General features: G+C 51.2%; 1 protein-coding gene across 1 annotated transcript; it reads left to right on the forward strand.

The window, feature by feature from the left end:
- Nucleotides 1-1,018: 1,018 nt before the first annotated feature.
- TMEM79 (transmembrane protein 79) lies at nt 1,019-10,084 on the forward strand. Its single transcript, XM_073322727.2, has 4 exons — nt 1,019-1,087; nt 3,248-4,195; nt 5,330-5,543; nt 6,853-10,084. Exons 2-4 carry the CDS (start codon nt 3,385-3,387, stop codon nt 7,070-7,072), a joined length of 1,245 nt encoding a protein of 414 aa, XP_073178828.2. The 5' UTR covers nt 1,019-1,087; nt 3,248-3,384; the 3' UTR covers nt 7,073-10,084.
- Nucleotides 10,085-11,991: the final 1,907 nt, after the last annotated feature.

Genomic DNA, 11,991 nt, shown 5'->3' on the forward strand with positions numbered 1-11,991 from the left:
GCTCAACATGAAAACGAATCTTGGAGTGTTTGCTTGGAGAAGTGGCTGTGGAGATGCTCTAACTGCTTCTTTCTGCCTCCAGGGTCCTTGTGAGTTATCCCAAATAAACCCAAATATGGAGGGCAGCTTCCTGGTTTCCTTACCCCATGCAGTTTAATCACCCAAACCATTGTCCAATCCAGGGGTTTGTACATACTGCAAACTAAATATTGATCTAAGATTTTGATGCTGGGGTCAGCACTTATGCTGACGTCACTCACATCTGCCTACACACACACGGAGTTTATATTACACCACACTCACATGTGCATACAGACAGATCCACACACTCCAGCACTAACACACGTAGACATCATAGTCAGATATTGTGCTTTCAACCCACACGGGGACACACACAACATACACTGTGCTCGTATACACACAGACACACCCACACACGCCCCTCCCTACTTATTACATACACAACATACACACGTGCTCCACATGTATATACACACACCATACTTACATATATACACACACACACACCAGCCAGCATACGCGGCAGACGTGCACACTGCAAATGAACCAAATAAATAAGTACACACGCGATGCAAGTGTGAGCACACGCACGCACACACACCTCAAAGACACATGTGTAAAGTTCAAACAATGCAATTACATACGCATGAACAGGAAAACACAACACACCAACCTGAATGCATAACATAACACATCTATACGTCACAAGTCCATGCTTTCACAACACAAGTATACAAAAGCATGTTAATAATAGTAATAATAAGGCACATATGCAAATCACACAAACATGCATGCGCAACACATGTATGGACCACACAAACATGCACACACAATACATGAGCACACCACACACAACACAACACAACACACGCACACAACCTCTGGGAACAGCCTTTTCTGCCGGCTGATTCAGTAGGTCCAGTGAAGCAAAGCTGCCTCTGCCCCTTTAATTCCAGCCACACCTTTGCTGGTTAAACAGGTTTGAGATCCAGGGGGGCAAAGGGAAGAAGCTTCAGAAACATTCACAACCCGGGACAGCCATCCGCAAAACTGCTCCACTTTCCAAGTAAGCAGCCCAGCAGGGAAACAGATCTCTGCTTTACTTTATTAATTTTCTCTTGCAGTCTGGTCGAGTGGAGGGGTTGTTCGGAAGATGGGTGCAGGACGGAGTTTTGTAGCTTGCCTGCGTGTGTGTGTGTGTGTGAGAGAGAGAGAGAGAGAGAGAGAGGGACAGACTGACAGACAGACTCTGGAGACCTGGCTCTGCCACTGGGATGTAGTGTGACCCTGGGCAACTCATGTCACCACTCTGTGCCTCGGTTTCCCCATCTGCAAAGTGGGGACAGTGCTACTGCCCTCTTTTGTAAAGTGTTTCAAGACTTCTGGATGAAATGTGCTATGTAAGAGCTAGGGATTATTATTGGGTGTGCAGGATACACGTCAATACTTTATTTGTAACTTCTTTGATCCCAATCCCTCTCCCCTCCACCACTAACACTTGGGCAACCACTTAATGAGGGCCTCACAAGTTGCTTTTAATCCCCCACCCTATATTAAGCCCCACATGGGCACACTCCTACATCTCTTTAAAATCAACAGGGCCAGATGGTTTTAGTGGAGAGAAACTGACAGACACCAGCTAGGAATCTGTCCCCTCCTCCTCCCCGGGATCCCTCATGGGTGCAGTGAGTCTGCTAGTGGGGAGTGCAGTGTGGAGATGAATAAATTAACTATCCTAGTTGACAGATCTCAGCCAATCCAGGAGGGATTGCCAATATTCCCCATATGTGCCGCCTTTTTTTTAAGAGTGATTAACACTGCAGGGGCCTTGGGCATTCATACATCTCAGTCCTTCCTAGTCTCCACCTGTGGAACATCATAGTCTCGTCTCCTGAGGGCTGTCATACTTCAATCTCATTTCGGTTGTTGCGTGGTGGTGGTGGCCCATGAGATACAGGTCAGACTAGAAGATCTGGTGGTCCCTTCTGGTCTTCCCTTTATGACTCAGTGGTATTGTAATTGTTGGCCTGCCATATGTCGTGTATGCCTACAGTTGATAGGTGCCTCCCAGTTCTTGTCGATCAGTGTTCACGCCGCTTCCTCTGGAGAGTTTTGCGAGGTGTGCGCATCTCAACGACGCACTACGCAATTTTGCTCACCACCTGTGTAATAAATATCCCTCCAGGTAAACTGGCAGGTCCCTGCAAGGATTGACCAGCTTGATTTTCAAAGGCGAAGAGCCCCGGCAAATGGGATGGGCTCTGCCAGAACTCACCCCTCCTGAAAATCAAGCCCTGCTCTTTTCATTGCCATCCGAGGTCCTGAACCCCAAAATTTGCATCTCTATTCCCAACATTCAGGGGTCTTTTGGTTCAGCCAACGAGGGGCCAGCCCCAGCACTGTAATCCAGATCTCAATTTCAGAGATGATTTGGATCCAACATTTATGTTCAGTTGAGCGGAGGCGAGGCACAAAGTTCTGATCCAAAATCCGTGAAGTGTTTGGATTGGGTGTTTTTGAAAATTTATCCCATTATCTCTCTAGGAGTAGCCATGAAGGGTTTGTGCACACATGGAGTTATTCTGGACTAGCTATTGGGCCTTACATTCACACCCAACCTTAATCTGAATTCACTTTCAAGTATAGACAAGCTGTCAGTTCTGTTCTAGATCGAGGCATGCCCAGAGTTTATAGGAGTGTTTGGATGTACGATTTTGCTCAGGGTATATCTATTATTTAACCCTTTCCTAGAGCTCCATAGAAACCGATCCTGTGGTTTTTTTCAGCAGCTGTTTCATCCCCTGGATTTAATCATTTTAATAACATATAGAATAGTGTTTAACTGAGCTCAGTGACACTGGTATACTTCCAGAGCAATTCCACCAACTTCAGCTGGAAGCAGCTTGACCTAGCGGGAGTCAGGACTCTTGGGCTCTCTTTTAACTTTGGAGGAAATGTGATTTGGTGGTTACAGCATGGACAGGAGGGTGACTGGGACCCAGGACTCCTGTGTTCTATTCCCAGCTCTGCCACCAATTTGCTGTGTGACCTTGGATTAATTGCCCCACTTCTCTTGGTGTCCCCAGTTTATAAAGGAGGGATGACAATGTCTTGGAAGTGTTGATTAATGGTTGGGCTTGTGAGGGGCGTTGGCCACTTGAGAAGGGTGATCTACAGGCAGTTCCTTATTGGTATCTCATTGTGTATGTTCTTTGTCCCTCCATAGGTGGAGAACAGCAATGAGAGAGGACAGTAACTAGACTCTGCAGCTTTAAATAGGCGATAGAGTCTATTGCCCGTACCACCACAAAGCCAGCCTCCCTCCGGGTCTGTCCCCGGCTGGAACGTCCCCGAAGGCCCAAGATGGCAGCTGCTGACCCTGGGGCTCACACAGAGAACGTGGCGCTGGTGGAGCTGAGAAAGGAGGCTCTGGAGCCCCCAGAGCAGAAGGTGGCCTGCGGCAGTGTCCAAGACAAGAAGCCAGGAGATCCTGATGCTCCTCTGCCATGGGACCAGTCCCGGCACTCTTCCGTGAGTGAGGTGGCCACGGAGCCCACCACCCCATCCCGCAAGGCATCTGAGACAGAGAAGAGGCCAAGCCCTGAGGGGAGCCGCACAGGCCCCGAGCTGGGGCCTCCTGGAGACGAGGAGGTTTTCCTCGGCTCCTCCCCTCTGCGGGAGGAGGAGGAAGAAGGGAACAGGATGCCTGAGGTGGCCATGCATGTTTTCGTCCCCATCAATCCCCACTGTATCGAGAAGGCCCCCGGGTGCCAAGGCTCGGCAGGGGGCAGCGACTGGAAGAAGAAGCAGCAGCAGCTGGAGGAGGAGGAGGCCATCGTTTGCTGTGAGAAGGAGAACGGCAACTCCGAGAAACTGGCCTTCCTGACCCACGGCCCCCTGAGCTGCCCCACGCGCTACGAAGAGCCAGCTGGCTACGACGGTGGCCAGACCAAGCCGCTTTTCAAGAGGCTACAGTGCCTCCAATGCCAGGACTGCAGCTCTGCCAACCTCAAGGCCGTGGCCTCCATGATTGGGGCCATGATCATCTTCCCCTGCTTCGTGTACGGGGCCTACGTCTTCCTGCCCTTTGACGCCCCCCTGATGCCAACCATGAGCGCCCGGCTGGTCTACACCCTTCGCTGCGGAGTGTTCGGCACCTTCCCCATCATCCTAGGTGGGTGGAGCCGGGCGATTTGTTCCTCTCTGCCCTGGGGGGTTGTTCTGGCTCTGAGAGGCAGAGTGGCTGGCTGTGGGGATGGGGACTGACTCTTCAGAAGAGCTGACCACTCGCTATTCCCACTGGAGTCAGTAGGGAGCTGCAGGACGCTCAGCACCCCTGGAGAATTGGCTCATGGCCTACTCAGATCAGGAGTGACGGACAGCCATTCCCATCCAATGGCTGCTTGGTGGCTGTCATGAAACAAGTTGGATGGGTCTCAGCCCAGTGTCTAGTGACCACATCCCCCAAACCACCAATGTGACCATCACTAACCAGCCCCCTGGCTAGGAAGCTCAGCTGAGAGGCCAAGAACTGACTGGGCCATGCACTCTTTCTGTGCAAGTCATCAGGCTGAACGTGAGAGGGAGGAAGGATGATGGGGATGGATCACTTGATGGATCACTTGATGATTACCTGTTCTGTTCATTCCCTCTGAAGCACCTGGCATTGGCCACTGTCGGCAGACAGGATACTGGGCTAGATGGACCTTTGGTCTGACCCAGTATGGCCGTTCTTATGATCCAGTGGTTAGGTTGCTATCTGGCAACGCAGGTTCAATTCCCTGCCCTGTTTGACCTGGGCAGGTCACTGACTCTTGCTGTGCCTCAGATTCCCATCTACACAATGGGGTAACAACACTGCCCTGCCTCACGGTGGAGGGTTGTGAAAATAAATACATCAAAGATGGCAAGGCACCCTTTGCTGGCCCGACACTAAGGCCAGGTCTACACTTAAAATTTAGGTCTAGCTACATCACCTACGTACAATTCTTTCACACCCCTGAGCAATGTAGTTACACCGACCTAACCACCAGGGTAGATGCCACTCGGTTGACAGAGGAATTCTTCTGTCAACCGAGCTCCTGCCTCTCAGAGAGGTGGATTAACTACCATGATGGAAAAACCATTGATGTCCACCTCTTCCATCGATGTCTACATTATGGAGCTACAGCGGCATGGCCGTGTCACTATCATGCCTAGAGCATACACATAGCCTCGCACTCTCCAACAGTCACTGTGCCCCCAGTCCTGGTCTCCACCCATCACTCCTTGCGTCCCCCACTCAGTTCTCTCTCTCCAATCCCACCAGGTCTGATCGTGTACGGGGTCTCCCGCCTCTGCTTCTCCTCAGTGCAGCCCTTCGGGGAGCTGCGCCGGGAGGTGGAGATCCACCGGCGCTACGTCTCCCAGTCCGTCTACCTCTTCATCCTCTACTTCTTCAACATTGCCGTGCTGGCCACCTACCTCCCTCAGGAAGCCCTGAAGCTCATCCCGTTGCTCACGGGGCTGTTTGCCATCTCACGGTAAGCTCACTCCCCTCCCGCATAGCATAAGACCCCTCCCCATGCTACGTTTAAATGAACCACGAGCTGAGAGCAATGAGTCTAAGCCCAGAGCAGAGCTAGGATCACGATGGGGAGGTGGGTTCTTTGGTCTTTCCGTTAATTTAGTGCTGAGGGAACATATCAGCATGGCTGGAGTTCGCTCCTTCATCCAGGAGACAGGAGAGCTTGGGTCCTGTCAACATTTAGCCAGGACTCAAAGATTAATACTGCTTCTCCCCCACTCATTTGGAAAGCACCAGGGGTCTTTGAAGACCACTGGAGGTCCAGCATACCGGATTTTAAATCTCATCCAAAGATGGCGCTTCCAGTAGCACAGCGCCCCCTAGTGGTGGGGGATTGGAGTCCATGCTGACTCAGAGGGGAGCGCGCCCCCTGCTGGGTCAACCCCCTGCTCCCTGCAGGATAACACCACACTGGGGAATAGGGGTCAGAACTGAGCCCTCTAGCTTCATGCTGGGGTGCTGGAGTCACCCTAACTCAGAGGGAAGAGTGTCACCGATTCCGTCACCCACCCGACTCCTTATCACCACACTGCAGCAGTCGGATCAGTACCAGGGCTTAATTTATGCCAGGGCTTGTTAGGGCTGAGCCCTGGCACCTCTGGGCTGGGCAGTTCAGAGCCCTGGCACCTCTGGGCTGGGCAGTTCAGAGCCCTGGCACCTCTGGGCTTGGCAGTTCAGCGCCTCGGCACCTCTGGGCTTGGCAGTTCAGCGCCTCGGCCCTCTGGGCTGGGCAGTTCAGCGCCTCGGCACCTCTGGGCTGGGCAGTTCAGCGCCTCGGCACCTCTGGGCTGGGCAGTTCAGAGCCCTGGCACCTCTGGGCTGGGCAGTTCAGAGCCTCGGAACCTCTGGGCTGGGCAGTTCAGAGCCTCGGCACCTCTGGGCTGGGCAGTTCAGAGCCCTGGCACCTCTTTCGTTACAAATTAAGCACTGATCCCAAGGAGAGTTTCCCTCACTGAGGCACTAGTTTCCCCTGGTGCCACGCTGGTGTCCGTACTGACGCGAAGGGAACAGCGTCTCCTAGTGAATGGGCCGCAATACTCCCTGGCTTTCCCCTAGAGGTCTTCCATCCTGCCAGCTTTGACTGTGGGCAGCTCCAGGATGGCTGCCCATGAGCGGCGCAAAGCCAAGACTCAGAGCGTTAAACCAGCAACCTGTTCCCAAATCCTACGGTGTCCACCAGCCCTGCCCTCGGGCGGAGTGCTCCTCAGGCAACCGGGTCCTGTCTCCCGACACCCCCCAACACCCGTGCCTCTTCTCTTCCCCAGGCTGCTGTACTGGCTGGCCTATGCCATGGGCCGCTCTTTCCGCGGCTTCGGCTTCGGCCTGACCTTCCTGCCCCTGCTGACCATGCTCCTGTGGAACCTCTATAGCATGTTCATCCTGGAGCCCGAGAACATGTTTGCCACTGCCACCAACGGCAAGCAGGATGCCCCGTCGGAGAAGCAGAGCCGGGCCGCGGCGCCCAAGATGAGATACTGGGGGTAAAGGACGGGACAAGGGGCTCTGGTGATTGGCAGCAGGGAGATGGGTTTGATGGCGATGAACGGAGCCCGGATGGGGGGCTCGGCCGGTGTGCCCACATTTCAGCGTGTGAGTGCCCTGATACCCAAGGGGCTGGTTTGCAGAAGCACTGAGCAACCCCCAAGTCCAGCTCCACCTGGTGCAGGCTCTGAATCCCAAGCCTTAAGAGCTGAAATGAGTGGCCAGATACAGACCTGGCATGGGCCCCCCGTCCATGCATGAAAACCATGGGCCCAACAGCGCCTCCTACTGGAATCAATCAAGCAATTGCATTCCACCAGTAATCAGCTGGCTTCACAGGGTTAATTCTGTCCTCCCTTTAACTTGATCCAGACCTCAACTAGCTATTTATATTCAAATCATCCTTTCTTCCGACCACTATAAGGCTGGTGTTGGATAATTAGATCATGGAGTAACAGTCACCACTATGGAGCCTGGGAATAAGAAAGATACTTGCTAATAAAAGTGGACTTAATGTTTTCACTGATAAGCCTCATTAGCTGCACTGATAAAGGCGGGGAGATCAGGCTCTTAGCTCTGTCTGAGCCAGGCTAACAGACTAGGGGTATGTCTGTACGCTGCAGTGCCCCTGGTGAAGACGTTCTATGTCGATGGGAGAAAGCTCTCGGTCGGCGTAAAACTCCCCCCTCCGTGAGTGGCAGAATCTATGTAGGCAGGAAAAGCTCAGGAGGTGTGTGGGGGGGGTTAGTTCAGGGTAACCGTTGCTCAGGGGGACGGATTTTTCACACCCTGAGCGACGTCGTTATACCAACATAGGTTTGTCGTGTAGATCTGGCCTCACCAGGGCAGGGCTACACTGGAAACTTCAACATGCTGGCGCGGGAACGCATTGAAGTGCGAGTGTGGTCACGCACGAGCGCTGGGCGAGAGCACTCCTGGTAATCCACCTCCTCGAGGGGATTAGCTCCCAGCGCTCGGAGCCTGTCCACATTCCCGCTTTAAAGCGCTCAGACTTGCTGTGCTCAGGGGGGAGTGATTTTTCACCCCCCTGAGCCAGCAAGTTAGAGGGCTATAAAATGTAAGCGTAGACAAGCCTTCAGAGGGTCACCGCAAAATACAAGGTGGAACAGATTATTTAGCATAACATATTTCAAGGGACCATTTAAGGTGAAGTGGCCCGTTGACACCCCTCCAGTCCTAGGGAGGAAAGGAATGGGGGGAAGAGTTATTAGTGGGTTTCAGCTTGTTCAAATAAGCCATAAATCCAGTGTCTCTATTCCGCCCATGGTTTTTATTGTCTAGCAAAGTTAATGGGCCACATCACCATGAATGGTCCCTTGAAATATGCATTAACTACTTCTGTTCTACCTTGCATTTAGCTGTGACACTGGGTTTCCCAGACCTGAACAACTCTGTGCAGCTGGGAAGCTGGTGTCTCTCACCAACAGAAGTTGGTTCAATACAAGATATTGCCTCGCCCACCTTGTCTCTCTAGACTGGAATAAGCAGCCAGCGCTGTGGCACTGTGATTTCACCCACTTTCCGGGGGAGACGGGACTTGCTTTGACTCATCCTTGCAAACAGGAATGTGTACAGCACCAGGGGCTCTTAGGCCAGCCTGATGTACAGTCTTCTGGATTGTGTATTGATTTTGGCAAGGTGCGGCCATCTCTGAGGCTAACAGCTGTGGCTGGGGCTATTTTCCTTTCGGTTGTGAAATGCTACAGGGCAAACAGTGGATGGAGGGCATAGGGCACATGCAGAATCAGTAAACAGCTTCCCCGGGCAAGTGGAAGAACAAGTTTCATCAGTGGGTGGATCAGGATTGATTGGTATTGGGTCACTTTATTTTACTTAACCGCGGGCTGGAGTGGGCTTTACTTAATAATGGCTTTTGCAACCATTATGCTGGGCCTATTCCCTCCTGCTAGACTTCTCCCTACCCTGGGGAATTGGGTGAACTGTTATTGTCCCTATAGTCTTCTCAGAACTCCCCTCGTGGTTTCTGAAAATGTGAATCCACCCATGGTTGGTTTGATTGAATATACATTCTTTCTTTTAACCTATACAGCGCTAGGGCCAAATTAGCCATTGGGGATGTGATGAAGTCTGCATCACTTGAAGTCTTTAAATCAGGACTGGATAGCTGAGACAGAGATACTCTAGCTCAACCAGAAGCTATGGGCTTGCTGCAGGAATCACTTGAAGACGTTTTCAGGCCTGTGTTATACAGGAGGTCAGGGAGGCAGTGTGGTCTAGTGGCCTGCACTGAGACTCAGGAGATCTGGGTCCTATTCCTGCCTCTGCCACGGGCCTGTTGGGTGATCTTGGGCCAGTTGCTTCCCTGCTCTGTGCCTCATTTTCCCCATCTGTAAAATGGGGATCATGATCCTGACCTCTTTTGTAAAGTATTTTGAGATTGAGTGATGTACAGGGCCATAGAAAAGCTCGGGATTATTATTAATATAGTTCTGGCCTTAAACGTCTTTGACTGAATTCTGGCACCCCCCAGGCAGCCAGGCCTTCATTAGCCATCACCTTCCTCCCAAAAAAATCATTTGCAGAGAGCAGCACAGAGGTGGGGCGTAAGGAAAAGAAGGCATGGACTACATAGTTTTGCAGCGCGTGGCCCCCGGCCAAGCAAAGCATCTCTGTACAGTCCCTTGTGCTGGCTGTCCTTGCTTCTGTCAGGAGTGATGTACCCTGGGGGCTGTGACAGGGACTGTTGCCAGCTTGGCAACAGGGCATTTGGGGGGTTCAATTCTACTTTTTACCTTCCAGCTTTACCCTTCACATCATGCAAAGTTTATTGTTTCTAAATAGATTGTTTTAATCTGATGGCTGTTGTGTTGTTTTGGGGGGAGAGTTACGGGTTTTTTGTTTGGTTTGTGGTTTTTTGGCCTTGGTAACCGCTTTTGCTAAATACAGTGCAAGGTGTAAAACAGCTCCATGTCCGAGTACTCTGTGTTCGGTACTGATTTTATCATCTTTGTGTGCAATATGCATGAATAAAACCTTTCCCATGGGTTTCCCATCCCTCCTTGTTTTCCCCTTTAGGCTAGTTATAGCTTAGCAAAGTATGTTACCTAAGATTTTCAAGAATGCCTACTGATTTTGGCTGTCCACCTTGAAACACCATAAAGGGGTTGTGTTCACAGTGCATACACCGAGAAGTTATATAGAAACATAAAGTACTCTTGCTGAAAGGTTGCAACGTAACACTACTTTATAGCTTAGAATTCAGAATAACAACACACAAAAACAGAGAGAGACAAAGCAGGCTGCTCCTTAAGGCAGCGAGGAACAGCTCACCCCACCTTACTTTAAGCTGGTTCTTTACCAGCTCCTCTGCTCAAACACTTCTCTCAAGACCCCTCTAGCCTGCAAGCAAACCCAGGAAAACCCTTTCACTTAAAGTGATAGTTTGTAATTTCAGCACTGTTTTTGATACACCACAAAAGGGGCCTAATTTTCTGAGGGTAGATGCTCAGCACCAGTCTTAAAAAACAAACAGAATGCTTTGGTGGTTTTTGGTAAGAGATGAGGTTGGGTCAAAATTCTTATCTGAATGGATGTTGGAGGCATGGATTGGGGAAGTAAGTGGATGGGTCTTGGAAGAGTGAATTGGAGAAGCTGGATGGAAATCAGAGAAGCAGAGGGAGTGGTTGTATTTGGGGCCAGAGAGGAGGGGTGAAGTGAATCCGAAGAGTTTTGAAAGCCAGGAAATCTCATTCTAAACTGAAGCAAGAGATGGACAGGAAACCAAGGCAGATCAATGGAGGATGGTGATGAAATGGCCCAACTTCCTGCAGTGACAGAGCATGCCAGTCGCAGCACGACGAAGCAGGGATGGAAGGCTATTAAAGACGGATTGCAATAAGTGAGATGAGAAGTGATTATGTCACGAATGAGACTTTTGGCAGAGGCTGGGTTGAGGCAGGTCTGGATTCTGGTAACATTCCAAAGGCCAGAGGCAGCAGAGGGAGCGTGGGAAGAGGCCAGAAGCATAAGCTTGGAGGTGAATTCCCAGTACCTCTGGAGCTGAAGGAGATAAGGAAGGTAACAATGGAATCAGAGATCTAGGACAAAGTGGAGTTGCATCTGTGGAGAATGCAATAGCCAGACCATGTCTGGTGAGGGAGACAAGTGTTATTCTTTGGGGGCAGGGACCGGCCTTTGGTTCAGTTTGTACAGAGCACCATGGGCTCTTGCTCCATGATGGGTCCTGAGGTGCTACTGCAATACAAATAATAACACCAGGAGAAGTTTGGGTGGAGAATCCTCCTACGAGGTGACCCTGCATTTTCCAAATCTGAAAGGCAGCCCAGATATGGAAAACACCTGTTCGGACCCAGCTAGTCCATCCCCCAACCCAGTGTAGTACATCCACCAGTCTTGAGCGTCCCACGCAATGCTCCCCCAGTGCCCTTTGGAGACCAGTCCACACCCTAAGAGGCCTCACCATGGAGATGTTTTTCCTCATCAGAGGAGTAGGAGTCAGACAATGAGGGTTCACTTCCCGGTTCTGCCGACTGCTATAGCCTTCCTGTGTGACCTTGGTAAGTCACTTCCCCACTGTAGACCTCAGTTTCCCAAGCCTTTGTCTTGTCTATTTAGGCTGTGGGTTTTTTGAGGAAGGGGCTCCCTTTCACTAGGTGTACGTACAGTCCCCAGCACAATGCAGCCACGATTTCCGTTGTGAACCTTCAGCACTACTATAACATACAAAATAATGACAACCACTTCCTTTTCTTAACTCCTTTTTCCCCCTGTTTACACCCTCTTGGATCCCCCTAACCCACCTCCATCCTCCCTGTTTACCCTCTTCACACCCTTGCCAGTAGTTCTCCCATCTCCCGCGGTTACAAGCTTAGACAAGGAATAATTCTGAGCGAGCCCAAACAACTGCAAAATTCCGGCTG

Source organism: Lepidochelys kempii, chromosome 24 (assembly GCF_965140285.1).
Source record: "Lepidochelys kempii isolate rLepKem1 chromosome 24, rLepKem1.hap1, whole genome shotgun sequence".
Classification (NCBI taxonomy): domain Eukaryota; kingdom Metazoa; phylum Chordata; order Testudines; family Cheloniidae; genus Lepidochelys; species Lepidochelys kempii.